The sequence below is a fragment of the Mytilus galloprovincialis genome, chromosome 9 (assembly GCF_965363235.1).
Source record: "Mytilus galloprovincialis chromosome 9, xbMytGall1.hap1.1, whole genome shotgun sequence".
Lineage (NCBI taxonomy): Eukaryota > Metazoa > Mollusca > Bivalvia > Mytilida > Mytilidae > Mytilus > Mytilus galloprovincialis.
In genome coordinates this window covers 79,222,928-79,243,295 of record NC_134846.1, presented here as the reverse complement: position 1 = coordinate 79,243,295, position 20,368 = coordinate 79,222,928, and the positions used below count along the sequence as shown (strand labels likewise).

At 34.5% G+C, this 20,368-nt stretch overlaps 2 protein-coding genes across 2 annotated transcripts; both read left to right on the top strand.

Annotated features, from left to right (window-relative positions):
- The first annotated feature begins 293 nt into the window (after positions 1-293).
- Positions 294-9,597, top strand: LOC143046065 (large ribosomal subunit protein uL3-like). Its single transcript, XM_076219042.1, has 8 exons — positions 294-372; positions 2,008-2,200; positions 5,429-5,597; positions 6,200-6,335; positions 7,270-7,456; positions 7,912-8,270; positions 8,734-8,853; positions 9,513-9,597. The coding sequence occupies exons 1-8, from the start codon at positions 370-372 to the stop codon at positions 9,555-9,557; spliced, it is 1,212 nt and encodes a 403-aa protein (XP_076075157.1). The 5' UTR covers positions 294-369; the 3' UTR covers positions 9,558-9,597.
- Positions 9,598-13,752: 4,155 nt separating this feature from the next.
- On the top strand, positions 13,753-18,806 carry LOC143046064 (WD repeat-containing protein on Y chromosome-like). The gene is made up of 2 exons (XM_076219041.1): positions 13,753-17,327; positions 18,285-18,806. Exons 1-2 carry the CDS (start codon positions 13,878-13,880, stop codon positions 18,627-18,629), a joined length of 3,795 nt encoding a protein of 1,264 aa, XP_076075156.1. The 5' UTR covers positions 13,753-13,877; the 3' UTR covers positions 18,630-18,806.
- The last annotated feature ends 1,562 nt before the right edge of the window (positions 18,807-20,368 follow it).

Below are 20,368 nucleotides of genomic sequence, written 5' to 3'. Positions count from 1 at the left end.
CATATAATTAAATCAACAAGTGAAAAGAAACAGTTTGGGTTTGAATGCTATAATCGAGCGTATAAGACATTATTATTTAGTTTAATAAGTGTTGCCCTTTAGCTGGCTGTCGTAATGGTGAGGCCGTAGGCTTGAAGGGTAAATTACGGAAAATTTTTTTTATATGTTTCTTTTTGATTACTTTAGAAAAGGGAGATACAGTCATGACTTAAAATTTTTCTTGAAGTCGATTTTTTTATCTTCATTGATGTAATTCAAATATTCTTTATTGAAAGTTTGATGATTTATATTTCCTTATTGTACCTCGTCTGTGGGAAAGCGGAAGTTGCCGTACGCCTAATCTTTCTTTTTGCATGCCGAATTCAGACGATGGTAACGTGTAATTTCTATCCGTTAAAATCCGTTCATTTTCAACGATATAAATGACAATTTTATAGCCTTATTTGCAAAATTAAACATTTAATTACATGTCACTTAGTTTTGAATTAAGTTTGAGACATATTTTATATTTAAAACTGTCCTCGCGCGGAAGTCTGAAAACTGACCATTTGCCGAAGAAGTTGCAACTTCACTTATGTCCTTCTTTGGTTATAAGTATATCTTTAAAATCGAATACCAAGTACAGTTTTTACTTAGAGTGTTATGTTATTAATTTTACCAATTTGTTCGTAGAAAATAAACCCGATCCCTTGGTTCTTTAAGGTTTATGGCCCCTTCTGTAGCCATTTTTGTACGAAATTTTCAAACTTCAATTGTATCAAAACTATAGATATAATTAATAATAGAGATGGGTCATTTTGTACATATACCGAGGGGAAACTTGATGCAAAGCATTATTTTTTACTGTTTCATTGCATTAAATAGAAAAAGAGTACTTTGTGGCAAATAAACCCAAGATTTTTATAGAAAATCCACAGCCTTTATTACAGAGATTTTTGTTATAAAATTTAAAACAGATTACTCACTTGCTTCTATGATGTGCTAGTATCTATTTTTTACAAAAAGTTCTAACCAACCTGTAAATTCCAAAATACCTCGTGCTGAGTCACTAAAAGGTGTACTTGATTTGGTCCATATTTTTGTTTGTTTTAACCAATAACTACATTAATAAACTTGTTATAAGGAAATCAATGCTAGCACTGCATGGAATAATCCTATATCAGTCATCAAATTGCTAAATTTGAGATTACAAGGATGAAGGCTGTGGATTTTCTATAAAATTTCCATATGTTTAACATTGAATCAACACAAGGGTACATAATCCTTAAAGCAAGACAAGATAAATTGCCCCATTCTCGTTAACCAACTCTCCTTATTTAATGAAAAAGTTTTAATTCCAGACAACTCGCCAAACTAAAATTATTCACAGAAATGCTGATATTTCTGCTTGATTTGCACCAATAGAAAAAGCAAAGATGACAGACTGAGAAAAGACCATACACCATATTGCTAATCCCAGCTGACTTTTGACATTCAACAATCACTTTTCCATTGTTGCATCAGATATCATTTTGTTTTATGATGTTGAAATTTTATGGGAGGCTGTGTGATATCCAGTAATGGCAGACAAATAGCGATAAGGTGTATTACAGAGCATATTAAAGGACTCAAAAACTGCCATCGCTCCACAACTTGTGTACATGTTCGTCTTGAGAGATTACAGTTTTGAATATTGCTCAGCTCATAAAGTCCATAGGCAAAGTTGTTACATGTTTTTGTAGCTCTTCCTGTAGACAGTTTCCATGAACATTGTCAATTCTTTAATTTGGCTGTCTTTAGTGCTGGCCAAGTACTTCTCCATCTGCTGTGAATTTCAAAAACTGCATTGCGACTTGAACATGTGTAACAGAACTTACTAATTTTTATATGACCGCTAAAATTTAAAAACATTTGGTCATATATAAGTAATAAAGAGAAATTGAATGTACACAAGTGTTTTGATATCTGAATATAATAAATTGTAAACAAATTATAAAAAGTCCTCATATTTTATTTTTATATTTTCAGTCTCATAGAAAATTCTCGGCTCCTCGGCACGGTTCCAAAGGCTTCCTCCCCAAGAAGAGGGCCAAACGCCACCGTGGAAAAGTAAAGTCATTTCCCAATGATGACAAGAACAAGCCAGTTCATCTCACAGCATTTATTGGATACAAGGCTGGAATGTCCCATATTGTCAGAGAAGTTGATAGACCAGGATCCAGTATGTTGTTTTTAAAGTTATTTTATAGTTAACTAGAACACACCCGTGATATCGCGGGTCCGCAACTGAATTAAAGTATATAACTATGCGCAAGCCTTATTTTAGTATTAGTATTGTCATCGGATAAAGTCGTGCCGATTATAAGATCAGTGTTCTCCCCAGGCCGTTTTAGCGCCGCGATTTTCAGCGCTATTTCAATTTCCCGCTGTCCTATTGCACTGACCGCGTCGCTATCCCGTTCAACCGCGTCGCTATATTTTTTTTCGTATTTTTTAAAATTTCCCGCTTATTTTTCTTTTCGGATCACGTGATTGACTGGTTAACGATTTTTGAAAGAATTATTTCCTTTGTATTAAAGTAACTCCGCGGGACCAGTCTAATAAATTTTACAAAATGGCGTCGTTGAGGGATCAAAATAAACAAAGATTTCAACATTGACATCTATTTAATGAATATATAGAGGCATATATGAATGAAATGAGAAGAAATAAATTGACCGCATTTCCCAACGACATTCACAAACTTGTTTAACGAACTTTGAACAAACACTGATTTTAACAACGATCAAATTGGCTTCAATGAGCTAGTCTTTGAAGTATTAATTATCACCCAATCGAACTAATACCTGTTTAATCAGCAATTCTACAGTAATGAATTTTACCCTTTGAAAACAATTAAGAGGATATGATTAGAAAAGCAAACCCCAAGCTGATACTAGACTTGAGAAATTCACTTTCTCGATGTCCAGCTTGGGTGAAGCCAAGTTAAACGTCGTAAGGTTAACAGAACACTGCTACATTTTTTTGCTTTATAAAGATGCCGAAACGTATGAAAGGAATGGACAGTGCTAACAGAGACATATAATACATGTCTCGGGTGCTGAAAAGTTCATTTCCAAATTATATAAGGGAAGTTTTACCCCCTTCTCTGACAACGTTGTCTCGACCATTTTTTGAACCATCTACGATTATATCATTACTTTTTTTGCGTTTACAACCGAACTGTCGAACCTGTATTGCTTGAAAGAAGCATCCCTGTTATCAAGGGATTCATTATAAGCCCGTATTTTACGATTACTTGACCATACATGGCTCTTTTTCAAATGGATAAGGGAATAAAACAAAACGAAAATTTCGTGTAAATATATATAAAATATCGATATTTGTCAACCAATCATCAATATAACTTAATTTAATATTGCTTTAAATTTAATGTAAACAGAGGATGGCTTGGATAAGGAATAGTATTTAATGCTAAAAAAAGACACAGGTGTAAACAGGAAGTTATGTCAGCCAGTAAGGGAGATAATTTGGGAGGGAAAGACCTAAAAGAAGTATTGTCAAATCTTGGCAAACTTATCTGGTGGCATGTATTCAAATGTTTATAAAATTGTCAAACAAAACCGTTAAAGGTGGTAGTTGTTTCAATTGGCATACATAACGTATTTGATTGGTAATTCACCTTTGAAATAAAAAAATCTCTTTAAAATATTTTTAAAGGATTTCTTTCATATTCATAATTGGAATATTTTAGCCTTTTTTTTAAGCAAGTCTTTGATAAGATTTGAATATTATTAAAAGGGCAATTTCATTTCTTCCTTTGAAATACTATACTCATTTTTATTGAAAAGTTGTACTTTGCTAGAAATGTTAATAAAAGTAAATGTAAAAAATACCAATCTTGTCTTTGAAAACTTTCTCACAGAAGCTGACAATGACTTTATTGTTGGTCCTACATGTTCTGCAACATCACCTGTTAGTGATAAGAAATCTTCACATCTAGGCAGTCTGGTATAGACCCACCATGGAAAAGACTTCTCCTTGGGTTTTATAGACAGATGATATGAGGATTATATGTATTTACAATGGAGACAAAAAGACTTTTCTTCTATCATGTCTATATCCAGACAATAACATTAGCAAACAAAGGGGTAACTTCCATGAGCATGATGAGGACATCATTACAAGAGAAAACATCAATAGCATTATATAAGAAAAACACATAACAAATCAATTACAAACCAACCACGCGCCGCGACAAAGTTACTGAGAATTGTCGAAAATCACGTGCTTACCACAGCGCTATCCAAAAATCCTGGGGAGAACACTGAAGATACAAAGTTTTCTCTGCTATGAAATCTTTCTGTTTGAACCCGTCGAACTGGAACTTATCAATTATTGGTAATATTAATTATTTAGAAAGCAAAAGGTCCTGGAATGGAGTATTTTTTAATCAACAGCATTGTCCTTTATTAGTTATAAATAAAGTTGAATTCTTTGATTCGCTGTTTACGCCATGCCCGCTAACAAATTGAAAACTGTACCTATACGCCTTATATTTAGTCACAGATTTTTAGTATTCGTATTGTTATCTTAGAAAGTCTTACTGATTAAAATACTACAATAGGTAACAATTTGACAATTTAGTAGTGTCAACCCTGTGATTATGACCCGTGTATATAGCATATTAATCCTGAATACACCGTTTGGTGGTGCGCCTGTCGTATGCGGAACGTACAGATAAGGTAATAGGTAACAGGTGAATATACTATTGGTATCGGTATCGAACTCGACCCGGAACTTCTTAATTATTGGCAATATTAATTACGTGGAAAACAAAAGGGCCTGAAGTGGTGTAATTTTTAATCTACACCTTTGTACTATATTAGTTATATATAAAGTTGAATTCTTTGATTCGTCGTTTTTACGTGATGACGGCTGACAAATTGGACCTCATAATTTTAGTATTATAGATATAAAAGAATATTATCAGACTACATTTGTAGTAAAGGACATGTATTAAATCTAGTACCATAAGTGTTCTTCCTGGAAGGTTTTTTAAATGCAACGCATTGCTATTCATATCTATATAGTTTCTAATTTCCTGTGCCTTTCATAACACTTTTACCCGACAATATGATCAAATATCAAGGTAGTATACAAGCTTTTCAAATGGTATAAACATTTCACTGATGGAAACTAGGTCCGTGACAATTTTGTAACTTATTCTCTAAGATTCAATAAAATGCCAGCTTCAATTTTTCAAACGATTTAAGATGTTTGATGGGGCAATCACCAGTGCTCCTGCCTACAAGTCGGATGACATTTTTCCTAGACTGGGTCTTCGGACTACTCGTTCAGACTATTTTGATTAATATAAAATTTAATAAATCATGTGGTTATTTTAAAGTTGATATATACAAACTGACATTTCAATTTTATTTTATAGAATCTCACAAGAAAGAGATCGTAGAAGCTGTAACTATTTTGGAAGCACCCCCCATGATGGTTGTAGGTGTCGTTGGATATATTGAAACTCCAAGTGGTTTAAGAGCATTTAAAACCATCTTTGCTGAACATCTTAGTGAAGAGTGCAAAAGACGTTTCTACAAGAATTGGTATGAACAAAAGTTCTTTATATATTGCTGTAAAAATGATACTTCACGGAAATTTATTGGCACAACACAGGGCCTACGTGTGTGATCTCTGTCATGATCTCTATGGATTTTCATTTCTCACAATTTGATTATTTAAAAATTCCAGAGCAATTGAAAGACATATTTTGGAATTTGTTTCCCACAGAAATCATTGTTACCAGGGAATGTAGTTTTGAAAATTTCCAATTTGAATAATTATACAGAGAGGGCCTTTATAATAATTAATATTAGAGCTATGAGCTAAAATCTAAACACAAGTAGAACAGACTGGATGATTAACATATAGTATATCTGTCTAAAGGTTGTTGAAAGTTCAGGATTGATATACATATAATTTTACATTTATTGAATAGAACTGATTTGCTAATTTATTTTGTGCACTCTTTTTCTTTTTCAATATTTACAGGTGATTGATGCCAAGAGATTGACAGTGTCTCATTATCAATCACTAGGAAAGTGGCTCAACTTGAAGCTCCTCTTGGTTTTAAACCAATGAGCTTGTTACAATGACGTTTCCGCTCATGAACATAATTTCATGATGAAACGGTTCATATTTATTTAAGGTACCGATCAAAGAAGAAGGCATTCTCCAAGTCTGCTAAGAAATGGCAGGATGAGGCTGGAAAGAAAGAGATAGAGCGCGACTTCAACAAGATGAAGAAGTACTGTAGAGTCATCAGAGTCCTTGCACATACTCAGGTAAGGCAATTATTTCGATGCAAAATGTAGATACAGTGCAGTCGAGTGTATCCACACACCTAAGACTTGTGATTTCATTTCGTTCAACTAATAAAACCAACAATTGGATAATACTTTTATTTCATAAAATCTTCTGTTTGTATGGTTTCACCTTCAAGATTTTGTGTAATGTATGTCCAAAATTATGGGAACCCCTGTTCTGAGAGTTCCTCAAATATCTGGTGATATGGTGCATGCCTTCCAAAAATATCTTACTTTGAATAAAGGAAAGATTTTCTACTAAAAATTTGGCTGAACGATAACCAAGCACACTGCCAAGGATGCAGAGCAAAGGTTATTTCTATCTGATGATGTAATTATTTTAATGGAATTTGGCCAAATATTGTAAATCGAGGGATTGGAGTAATTATTAACTCTTGAACTTATATAAATTTTATTCTTTTTTTATCCCTTCAGAAGGCTAAAACAATAACAAGAATAATTTTATTTGATGAAAACCGCTAATGGGCTGCATCATCGGCCGCTGGACACTGGGGACTCCACTGTACGTCTTTAAAGAAACACCACAGTAATCTTAATTTGTGGTAGCGAGCTGACTTTGAGTGCAAGAGGTCTGGTTTAAATATCTGGTGCAGTCAAACCAAAACTGCACGTTCAAAACGACATATGTTACATGACAACACTCGAGACATAATAAAAAAAATCATCCAAAAATACAGAAATGAAAACAATTACAGTGAGAGAAAAAAATCTAAATGATGTGTTATTACCAGATAGGCCCATTCTAGTGTTTGAATCTAATACAGCATAGCTTAAACATCAAAATATTGTTCAACCCTAAATGAAAAGATCATTCTTTCTATTTCTGGTGGCATGATTTACGTTGTGGTGTTTAGCTTATATAATATAGTACTGAACATTGTCTTTATTGCAGACCAAGTTGATGAAGAAACGTCAAAAGAAAGCCCACATTATGGAGATCCAAGTTAATGGTGGCACCATCTCCCAGAAAGTAGACTGGGCTAGAGAATACTTTGAAAAGAGCATCCCAGTAAAGAATGTGTTTGCCCAGGATGAAAACATTGATATCATTGGTGTAACCAAGGGTAAAGGAGTAAAAGGTAAGATTGTAAACAAAAGAAAGGTGTTGAATAACATTCTGTGTCAAAAAAGTTTTAAAATCCACTAGTACAGAAACTAAATATTTCAGCTTGTATCCCTATATGACTACAAATTTTTTTTTTATTTTTTTAATTTTCACCTAGTCCAAATCAATAATTATTAGTCTGGGGCATAATACTAGTGGCTAACAGTGCAGACTGGTACAGTATCTTTCTTTTAAAGAGACTGTTTATTACATCAGTTCAAATCATGAAGAATTTTTTCATATTTTATATAACATCTGTAACATCTGTATTCTTAGATTGAGTTTCTGTTAGATCTGTCTTGTGACTACTGAAAGATCCACTCGTGTTTAAAGGATAAATGCAAAAATATCAAAAGTATTGGTAAAGCTCTCTGTGACAACTCCCAACATTTCCTCCAGTTTAATATATATAATGTATTATGTTAATAGGTGTAACATCCAGATGGCACTGTAAGAAATTACCAAGGAAGACCCACAAAGGTCTACGTAAGGTAGCCTGTATTGGAGCTTGGCATCCAAGTCGTGTCCAGTTCACTGTGGCCAGAGCTGGACAGAAGGGTTACCATCACAGGACTGAAATCAACAAAAAGATCTATCGTCTTGGTGATGGATACCATACTAAGGAGGGCAAGCTTATCACAAGCAATGGTTCTACTGAATATGATGCTGATGAGAAGCCAATTACTCCAATGGGAGGATTCCCTCATTATGGAGAAGTATCAAACGACTTTGTCATGGTTAAGGGATGTTGTGTTGGACCCAAGAAGAGAGTTGTCACACTTAGAAAGGTACATTTTATTTAAACTTCAACATCATTATGATAAAAATAAATTGCTGTCAATAAAGAATAAAACAAGTATGTGTTATTATTATAACACTATAAATGTTTTCTATACAGTTAATTATTTTTGTTAAATTTGAGAATCGATCAATGATGAAACACATGGAAAGTATCCCTGCCAGGATACTCTGAATTTGATGAAGATTTCACCCATGTTGCCTTCCTTCTGATGATTGATTCTTGAAATACATGTCAATTTTAAACTATACAGAGAACAATACCTGTTGTATTTGTTAGATGGGACAATAGAACGGCCAAAAGTTTAAATGGACAAGTAGTGTGAATCTATGGAAAGGTTCAATTGGGTTCGCAATAAATACAATTAAAATAAATACCATCTGGGAACATAAGCACATTGTTGCTTTACAATAGTATATAAATTTACATTTTATGTTTGTTTCTGTTTACAGTCTCTCTTGGCATCATTCAAAAAGAAGCAAATGGAGAAGATTGACCTGAAATTCATTGACACTGCCAGTAAATTTGGTCATGGACGTTTCCAGACATTCAAGGAGAAACACAACTTTATGGTAGGTTTACTTGTATACTTTCAGGCATCATTATTTAAATAGATATACTGTATAAGGATGTGGTGTGAGTCCCTATGAGACAACTCTCCATCCAAATTACAATTTTTAAAAGTAAACCATTATAGGTCAAGGTACGGTCATCAACACGGAGCCTTGGCTCACACCAAACAAAAAGCTATGATGGGCCCCAAAATTACTAGTGAAAAACCATTCAAATGGGAAAATCAAAGGTCTAATCTATATTTTAAAAAAAACGAGAAACATGTAGTAAAGACTATAAATAGAGGGGTAAAAATAAGTTGTAGGGAGTTGCAATATAACCCTTGTTAATTTAGAGCTGTTAATCTAAATGATGAAACACGTGGATGATATCCCTGCCAGGATATCCTGAATTTAATGAAGATTTAACCATGTTGCCTTCCTTCTGATAGATTAACTATTCAATTGTTGGGCTTTCACAAACACCAAACTATGCAAAACTACAGATCACTATAATGATTTTGGTAATACTTTACAAAATCACTATATAAACGTACATATTTATTACATTTAAGTGTTGTTTTATTTGCATTACTCTTGTAAACAGGATGATACTCTTGTTTAAAAAGTATCCACCATGCATACCTGCATTTCTAATATATATGTTTTGCTTTTTTTAGGGTCCATTGAAAAAAGATGCTGTAGCAAAAACAGAGGCTTCTTAGAAATGGGACATTTCAAATGAATAAAAAATCTGTGATGTAATAGTACATGTCCATTTGTGTAAAAGTTTACTCGTCTAACTTTTTTAGTTACTATATATTTTTTGGTGGCCTTTGTCTGTTGTCTGCTCTATGGTCAGGTTGTTGTCTCTTTGACATATTCCTCATTTCCATTCTCAATTTTAGTGAGTCGTTTTGTGCTGCTATAATAACTATATATGTTCTCATTTGTATGCAATATATACTACTGGATGTTAAACGCCAACAAATGAAAAAATATCAGTTTATCAATGTGCATGTGGTGTGATTACCAGAGACAACTATAAATCAGACCAAATGTTGAGGAGTCACCTATTGCATTTTTTACTCATTTGCCTTCAACAATTTGAGAGAAAAAAACACCTACAGCATTATGAATTGCTGAGAAAAGACGAAGTAACCAAGGTATGCAAGTCTGATTTATAAAAATTATATATAGCAGCAAACGAAATAGTGTCAAGATTATGTATCGAGAGACAATGTACACCAGTCACTGAAACTGTAACTTGAAAAGTTGCAGTTAGTATAAATCTGTCCCAACACATAATGTAAGTTTTTCTCAAGTCCGTCCAAGAAAAAAATTGTCGAAGATGTTTTCAAATCCCCATTGATGTCGAATAATTTAGTTGCTGCATTTGGCTTCTTTGCTTTAAATCTCTACAAGTTTGCCTGATTGGCATGCTGCAGTAGGATTAAACAAATATGTGATATGGCCTCGTCTTTGTTACTGTTTTCAAAATTGAAATAGAAATCAGATGTAATTAAATGCCAATGAACAATTACAGATTGTTAAAGTAAGCCACGAGAACTTCAAATCTGAATTACGATTGAGTGGAAATATGTTGTGGCATGAATTCTCGTTGATTTTGTAACATGTCTTGACATGTCAAAAAGATTGATTTACTACTAAAGGATGGGTTTGAATTATGGTTTACAGATTTCAAGAGTCCCCGGTCAAAATGTCCAGTAGCAAATATTTCTGCCATCACCTAGAGTTGTAATTTGCAAGCAGCTGTATGGGTTTCTGATGCATTGGTCAAAGTTCAATTTTTGTCTCTATTAAACTTGGATACTTCCATCAATTATGAGACCAAATGAATTGTTTCTGTCTTGCATCATTTTTATACGACCACTAAAAAAATTTGGGATCGTATAATGAATGGTATGATGTCGGCATTGGTTTCCGGACAATAACTAGTAAATAGATCTTTATAAAAAAAATTTCAGAATGATCAATACAACAAGTATATAAGTATTTCAATTGGTATGAAATAGTACCACAAGTAGAAGGTTTGAATTCAGATTTCAGAAATTAAAAAGCGTTTTTCTTCAAATATTTTTTGGAGGGGATTAATATTCAACAGCATAGTGAATTGCTCAAAAGCAAAAAAAAAATAATATACATTTAAGTTCATTGGACAACATTCATCCTTTGTCGGAAACCTTTGCTGTGTCAACTTTTTAATAAATCCAGATTCAGAGCTGTATCGAGCTTGAAAGTTTTGTTCATACTTGCCACAACTGTCCAGGGTTTATAAAGCTGCACCCTGCGTAGCATCTGGTTCTCGAATCATGACATCCTCCAGCAACAGTTAAACAATAGTACACATGACACAACAGAAAACTAAAAAAAAGTCGACACGAACCCCACCAAAATCTAGGGGTGATCTCGGGTGCTTCTGAAGAGTAAGCAGTTCCTGCTCGACATGTGGCACCCGTCATATAACTATTTTGTTAGAAACCGTCAACAAGACAAGTATTTGAAAGTATACAAAAAAAAAAAAAAATATAGAATATCCTGCCTAAAGATTTGCAAGTATCACTAAAATGATGGAGATACATTGTTACCAAATTAAACTTTGGCCAATTAGGTGTAAATAAGATGTGTTTTATTGCTAATGGTTCTCATTTTAGTACAATGATCGGTTTATGAAAGTTTGTTACCCACCTACTACCAGAATCCATTCTCCGTACTAAACCAATATTTGATATAGTGCTAGCGGAACAGACCGACAGATTTGAAAGAACCAAAACTAAATTGCTTGTAAATATTTACTTTCAACATCAATTTTACTATACAGAATTATTCGGCACAAGGGGGCTGCCCCCAACACAACCCCTGCTTACAATTTATAATCCAGTGCTTAAGAACGTATAACTATTGGTCAATAATCGGGGATTTATTTATAATTGTTGTAAACTCTGGCTTTGAAAATCTGTATGTGTATACATGTTTAAACAAAATTGCCATTTAGCTCATCTAAGCCAAACAGTCGGTGTCAGCTTTTGGAGTTAGTTGACTCATCATTGTATGAGTTATTGCCCCTGGATAATAATTATTAACCATTTTCAGTTATTTTGCGAAAACTTTAGTGGATGAAGGGAAACTAAGAAACAAAGGATCATCAAAACAAGATCTCTAATGGCAAAAAAAAAACATTCCCCCTATCCCCTTATAGAAGTTATTGTCCTTGAACGTTGACTTTAAAGTCGTAAGAAACTTCAAATTAAAAAAAAAATGCATATGTTTTTTTTATAACTCAATGGATAGTTTTCATTATAAAACTTATGTACATATACTTTTTTCTGAAGAAAGTTCTTTAATTTGTTCATATCTAGAAGACGTTTACTTTATTTTAATTTTTTCCTTCCAGGAAGCAATTCCCCGAATTTTTTTCCGTATGCAAAGTGACCTCAGTGTGACCCATCTCGTAAAAATCCGGTGATCGCAATACGCATGGATGTGCCAAAAAAAAATATAATATCTTACACAAAAGACTAAGTTTATGATGTTTGTATGCATTGGTTCAAGAATTGGAATAACATTTATTTTTCACCGGTCACTCGTTTTATATGACTTTAAGCCATTTTGTGTTGGGGAATTTTAAGACTAAGTTAGTAAACAATTCTGCAGGAGTTCTAGCCTTTGAAGGATGTTACCTTTTTATGCGTTTTTCTTTTTTCTTTCTTGGAACTATTCGAAATGCTCTCATGCATTGTATGAATTTTATGCAAAATTGACAGCTCCTTGATGTCTACAGTTTTTATTGCATCAGTGGGTAAAAAGTTTGTATACGCCCATTAATGGTAAACCGTTGCCGTCTGTCCATCCGTCGTCAACATGTTTGACATTAACATAAACACTTTAAGCAATTTGCATTAAACTTTGGTGAAATGTTTTAAAATATCTATTGGTGTAACCTCCCTTTTGATTTTTTATAAATTTTAGATTTTACGTTTCCGACTTATGGGGGTTTTATTCATTAAAAAAGTGTGATTTTACAGTTTCGGACTATTAATTACAAACACTTAAGCAAGTTGCAAGATACTTTGGTAAATTGTTGATATCTATTGATTTGAGCTCTCTTTTGATTTTTATAAATTTTAGATCTAAGTTTCTGAGTTACGTGGTTTTATTCATTACAAAAAAGGGGATTTCTAGTTTTCAGACAATAACTCAAAAATGCTATTAGCAGTTTTCATTAATCTTTGTCGACTGATTCATATCTGAGGGCCCTCATGGGGTTTTTGATTATGTGATTACTTGGCCGTTTTTTTAATGATTATTTGATTATTAAGCCAAATATTTCAGGATTATTTGATTACCTAGGACTGTATTTTTAGTTTATGATTATTTGATTACTAAAGATAAGCAAATATTTAATGATTATGTGATTATATTGGCAAAAAAATGGTGATTATGTGATTACTAGGACCCCCCCCCCCCCCCCCATGAGGGGCCTCATATCTATTAAGATAACCTCCCTTTATTTATTTTTTTTATATAAATTCTGATGACATTGAGAAGTTGTTGAACTTTCTTCTTTGAAAACGCAACGGGCGTATCGTGCGCTCATGGCGCAGCTGTTTATTGTTATTGATGCAAAACAACATGCACTTATCAATATACTCATGAACGTGTCTAATAACAATCACATTTTATCTGCATTATAAACGCAGTAAACTTGTCTTATGTTAAAAAGGTGATATCCCCGGCAGAAAGCATACCTTATAAATTATCAATCCAGATTAAAAATTTCTCATATATATATATTAAGACGACATATGCCTCAAAACATGCTTTAAAATCTGCGATGCAATCACAGAACTATCAGTATGTTAGAGCAACGTTTTTGACGTAATTGTCTTAACGTCAGAATTACTTCCTTAGCAACATATAATCTGGTATAATGGAGGTAACGTGAATTCGACGACCGCAATTATATGGTATAGACATCAACACGTAAAGACTTTTGACGACTCATAATACACTGGCGATTCGCAATGTCGTCGGTAAATTTGCCGCCAATTAAGAACCATGTTAAATTCACAAAATCCACCAAATCAATCTCGGCTCTTGATACTGAGAACGTAAGTAATAGTAGAAGGAAATCAGGAGTAAAGAAAAGCAAAGAATTCGATCCCGACAAAATTGCAGCAGAAGTTCGATATTCGCAACTGCAGTCCATATTTGGAGATGCTGAAGACGGTTTAAACATAGAAGAGTTTAAAAGAGCAATGAGAGAGACTCTTGGTAACAAAATGACAGATGATGAAATTGAGCTACTCTTCATGAAGGTTGATGCTAACTGTGACGGAGTAGTTGATTGGGAGGAATATGTAACATATAATTTGTTAGAATATCAAGGGAAATTACTGATGAAAGAGATGATGAAAGAAATACCTTTTCCGCACGAACCAAAAGAAATTCCGAGTCGTCACCGAGAGGTAATTGTTTCGATTCTATTTTACCCAAACGTGCGGAGACGAGACGGTCGTTGTTATATAGACCATGCAAATGGTAGGTATGTTACGATCAGCAAAGAGGGAATTTTGTCAATTTGGAACGTGCATATGAAATTTATCACAAGCTATAATACTATATCGGAGATTGGAGACAGAGCAACACAGCCATGGTTGATCGACTTGGCGTGCATTTACAATGTAGGAATGGTAGCAATTTCGTCAACAGATCGTGACATAAATGTTTTTGATTTGCAGGGAAACAATTTTAGAAAGAAATATCATCTCATAGGACTAGATGACTGCATAACATGTATGCATTACTGGGTAGACTTAAATGATATGAATGAAGCAAAACTCCTGTGGGGAGACACATCGGGAAGCGTTTGTGTAATTGTATTCAAACAATGTCTTCGCGGAGGCCTGTTTGGTTCATTTGGTGTTAAAAAGGGTGGATTTAAAAAAATTAGCTTGCCTGAAGTTATTAGGGGTTTCTACAAAGGTGCAAGGGGATATAGATTTAACCGAGTACATAGTGATTGGGTGTTGCGTTTAAGGTATATTCCAGAATTAACCGCCTTCATATCTTGCAGTCAAGCTTCTGAAAACTCACTTTGCGTGTACGAAATCGGAAAGAAAAAGACGAACTCAGTGATTAAGATCAATAAGGGAATCCTGTGTTTTGATTACTGTCCAGGAAATAACATCATTGTTACTGGTGGTATGGATTACTGTATCCGAGCATGGAATCCCAAAGTTAATGCAAAGTCTATGTATGTGTTGAAAGGATACACTAAACCAATTAATCAAGTTGTAATTAACTCCCGAAAGAGCCAGATCATTGGTATAGACAAAAGACGTACTATACGAGTATACGACATGAAAGACCAATCATGTCTTCAGCATGTTAGTGGTAGAGTGGTCAAACTTGGGAAAGTTCCATTATCAGCGGTTTACTTTAACCCAGTGTTACAGACATTAATCATAGCTACAAATCATCTTGCCGTGCTTCAGAAATCTAATGAAGAGGAAAGGGCTGCAGATATCGAGTCTCATACCAAACCAGTTGTCTGTGTTCTATACAATAAGCTCTTCAAATTCGTAGTTAGTGCTTGTCAGGATTCTGTGATCAGTGTTTGGGACCTGTATACTGGAGAAAAAGTTATACATGCTGCCAATGCACATGTCCGTGAAGAGAAGGGCATCATAGTACCAGTAGAAATAACATCAATGGCATTTGATGGTCCACTGAGACGTGTTATCACTGGGGCAATGGACGGTAGTATAAAAGTGTGGAATTTTAATAACGGAAGTTGCTTGCAGACATTCAACACTCCGGATGGAGTAGAAATAACAGGGATAGTTAGTATCAATCATCGAATATTTGCCACTGGATGGTCAAGGAGGATGCATATTTTCATTGATGGTAGAGGAGAGGAGCATCGAAAGGATTGGAGGCAGAAACACAACGAAGATATCCTGTGTATGTCTTATTTAAGTCCAAATATCATCGCAACTGGTGCTTACGATGGAGATGTTGTTGTGTGGTCACGGGACACTGGACACGTTTACTGTACTTTAAATGCAGGAAAGAGTATAAAACCGATTGGAGATACAAAAAACAAGAACAAAGATGGCAGACCAGACACAAGCCAAAGTGGAAACTCGGAAGCTAAATCAAGTGAATTAGGTTTTTCATTTAACATATTTGAGAATCTTGCTTCAGAAGAAATGCTGAAAAAGAGAGTAAGAAAAGCGAGTTTTTTACATAAAAACATAGACATTTTAAACAGAGTTAAAGGAAACGTCTTAATGAAAGAAAACAAATGGTCACAGAAAATCGGTCGCTTAGATGATACACCAGTAGAACATCCGTTACTCCCATTGTATAGGAACCAAGAGGATTCACCAGTAGATGGGACAAATCAGAAACCTCCGAGTCGAGCCGCGAGTAGACGAGAAGATTATGATGAACTTTGTAAAATGTATGAGTCGTCTATTGAATGTATCTTATTTTTAGAATCGCGTGATAGAGAAAGCGAGGAAACTGCCATCTTAATTACGAGTGGAGCAGAAGGATGGGTTCGTGCGTGGTCAATTTACCACCAAGGAGGCCTTTTAGGTCAATTCAATGCTGCACACAAAGTAGGAGAAGGTGTACATACAATGTGTACTGACGAAAAAAATAAACTGTTATTCACAGCAGATAGCTGTGGATATGTTAAAATGTGGGATTTGTCAGAATATTGCACAAAGAAAGTGCTTACCAAGGCATGTAGGACAAAGCGATGGAAGTATCTTAATGATACGTTCACATTTGTTAAATTTTCATATTGTTATGAACAGCCACCGGAAATCCTTATCTCATCAAACAAAATGCCATCAAACATTAACAATAGACCACCACCAGCATCTTCCTTGCCAAAGATAACACTAAAATGGCCCTTACTAGTAAACTCATATCGGGCACACACAAAAATTATCAACAAAATGGAATATGTTGAAGGCGAAAAACTTCTAATTACTGCAAGTAGCGATTGTGCCATTCGACTTTGGACTCTTAATGGACTTTATATAGGTACGTTTGGTGAAACATGGGAATCTATTCCGAATTTAATAAAACAGATGCCTACAACAAAAGTCCGTATTCCATCTGATTTGCGTCGATCAGGTTCGGCAAGTACTTTAAAGGTATTAAACGGAGGACGTTCAAGACTATGGCAGCAAGCACTCGATGGGGCAAAGAAAATTATCCGCGATAAAGCAGAAGAAGTGGAGATTGAAAAAAAACTACAAGAAGAAAAATTCGAAACGAAACCACCATGTGATGACGGTGATGGCCCGGAAACTGCAAGGTCAATCCCAGCTAGTCGTCAAAAACCCAAACCAACAGGCGGTGTTTGCAGTGACATTCTGGGGAAATCATACAAAAAGACAATGAGACACAAGATGCCTCCTAAAATGGACAAGTTTGTGGAAATCAATTCATCGGTGAGTATTAAACATTTGACAGTGATTTGCACGCGTGGTCAAACTCATGAAAATACTAGATATATGATATATAGATATAGGAAGATGTGGTATGAGTGGCAATCAGACAACTCTACATCCAAATAACAAGTTATAAAAGTAAACCATTACAGGTCAAGGTACGGCCTTCAACACGAAGCCTTGGCTCACACCGAACAGCAAAGTATAAAGGGCCCCAAAAATTACTAGTGTAAAACCATTCAAACGGGAAAACCAACGGACTAATCCATATAAAAACGAGAAACGAGAGAAACATCATCTTAATGATAAGTTGGATATACATAGTGGTTGTAGAACTATTTTTTATCCTTGAAGTTATCAATACCTGACTGCCCTTTATCCCGAGTGTCTGAACCGATCTCTGTTAGTTCTGTAAACAGTATAGCAGGGTAAATTATGTTTGATTTTACTAATGGTTCATCTTGAAATTTAAAATTTATACATGGTCATCGTTTTAGAAAACATGAGAAACATAACAATATGATAACTAACAATATACATGAACTTTGTCCAAAATAAAGCCACACGGGGACAGGTTTTTTTTAGTCTTTAGCTTTTTTTCCTTCCAATTCTTTTTTTGCTATTAATTTCAATCATTTTCACGTTTTACTGTATAATATGAACACAAATATACTAGAAATAACTTTGCTATTAACTATCAATTCGAAGGTTACTGTCCAAAGATTTTGCAATTTGATCTGTCAACTTCTGAAGCAAAGTTGTCATAACCGATTTTCCTCTATGTAATTTCTGTTATTTCAACGTATTTGTGATTTGCAAAGATATCAGCAACTTGTATACTAAAACACAACAATATATCTAAATCACAATACTAAAAAGTAACTGTGTATCGACACCCCTTAGCAATGCACTATTGCCATATTGAAGTTTATCATGTCTCTTTTTCTGCTTTAATAGATTGCAGTGTATCGTTGCCTGCCATTCTCAGAACTCAACGTGGACAATGATCCAGAACAAATGAAACGTATAGATGAATTAAGAACACTTTATTTCGGTGGATCTCTTCTGTCTAAAATGAAGGGAAATTTATATGCCCGCAATCGAGAGAAAGGACCAGCGTTTGCTGGGCTATACAACAAAATTACACAGAGGCAGCCTTTACCAAAAGGCATAAATCAAGGTGGAAGAATCAAACGAGCCCAGAATAAAGTCAAAAAGACACCAGCATCTTTCTTTGACGCACTCACTATTAAAGAATTCAAACATGAAACGGATACAATAGACAAAATACTCAAGAAATGAACATTGTAAATGAAATGTTATTACGTAGATGTAGGATAAACAGACGAGTATGATACTTCCATTTCAAAAATAAACTGAAGAAGATATTGAATTCAACGATGGTGGTGAATAAAAAGTTGTAAATTTATGTTGAATATGTGTAACAAATGAAAATAAATTTTATTTATATTCTCAGAACATTGTAAGACATTTAGTTGATTGTAGCCAATTAGATCTTGACTTTTTTTTTACTATAATCACTGACCAGGACCAGCTGATACAAAATGTTAGCTACTATAGTAAACAATGTCCCGTATCAAATATTACATGCACACTCAATATATTAACAAAATCAAATCTAAATTCTGTAGAAATAGCGTTATATTATTATAATTTCGTTTGGCATATATATTTACAATTATACCTTAAAAAAGTTTGTTAATCATGCAGTTTACATATTTTGAATCATTAGTTCCCGGGAATACACAGAACTAATCTACTAGTCCAGTAGATAGGTGAATAATTGTGCACTTTGCGTTAAAAGCATGAAACTTGGAACCATTCTAAACAAAATAAGATATGGAGGCTGCTCATCACAATCTGCATACGAAGGCCAAATTGTAAATGCAACATGTCGTGGAAAATCTAAGAGATTTATTTCCCATGTATTCCGTAGTACCTTTTTATACATTGCCTTGTTGAGCGTGCAAATGCTCGATTGACTGATTGGTGTTTAACGCCAATTTCAACACTATTGTGCTATTTCGTGGCGGTCAGTTTTTATTGGTGGAGGAAGTCGGAGTTCCAGGAGAGAAGCACAGTCTTTTGGCAGGAAACTGCCGCTGACTGAGAATCCTTTTCAATTAAGATTGAAGTCGAGCACACCTTCTCAAGTTAAACCATCGGCCATCGATGTCCCTAACAGGCATATATAAATGTGGTTTTATTCATATCAATACACTTGTATTTATTGCTTTATTTATTGCTTTGTAACGGAATGTCTTTTTGCTGGCTTAGTGGATATTCTATTGCAGTATTAATTTCGGTCTACCCGAGGCCGGGAAGACCATGAGGATTCTTGGTAAAGGTTGGAATAAAGTTCTGTAAAAATTTACAACTTAAGAGTGATGCTTTTTGTGGTAAGAGAAGCCGGATAAAAACGGGTATTTTATTGGTTTAAAATCCAAAGTTACAGGATATATATATATCTAGGACTCTAGAGTGCGATGGTACTCTAAAGTGCGATTGTCACGCTAAAGTGCGATGGTTTACGCTAAAGTACGATGGTGACGTTTTCAATATCGCATCCGTATCAACCCGAGACACCAATATAATCCCAAGAGCTCTGCAAATGTGATGTCATTTTGGTGTCTTGTGGACAGTTCTCTCATTGGTGTTCTTCTAGCACCCGATAAAAACATATTTGAGTCAGCCGACACATTCACGGTTAGGTCTGAAATTAAGATATGGCCATTTAGATTAAAAGATGTCAATCAAATATTTTTAATTTGTTTTCCGGCATATTCAGTTGAAAAGCATGTCCTTAGTTCATTTTTTGGTTTGTATAAACAACTGTTAATGTCATAATCCTACAACTTTTCTTACGTCTTTATACTTTCGCAGACCATCGTACTTTAGCGTATGGAGGCATCACACTTTAGCGTAGACCATCGCACTTTAGCGTGACCATCGCACTTTAGCGTCCTACATATGTCGTATGGAACTTGGAATATTGAACATTTTTAGATGATACTCATTGG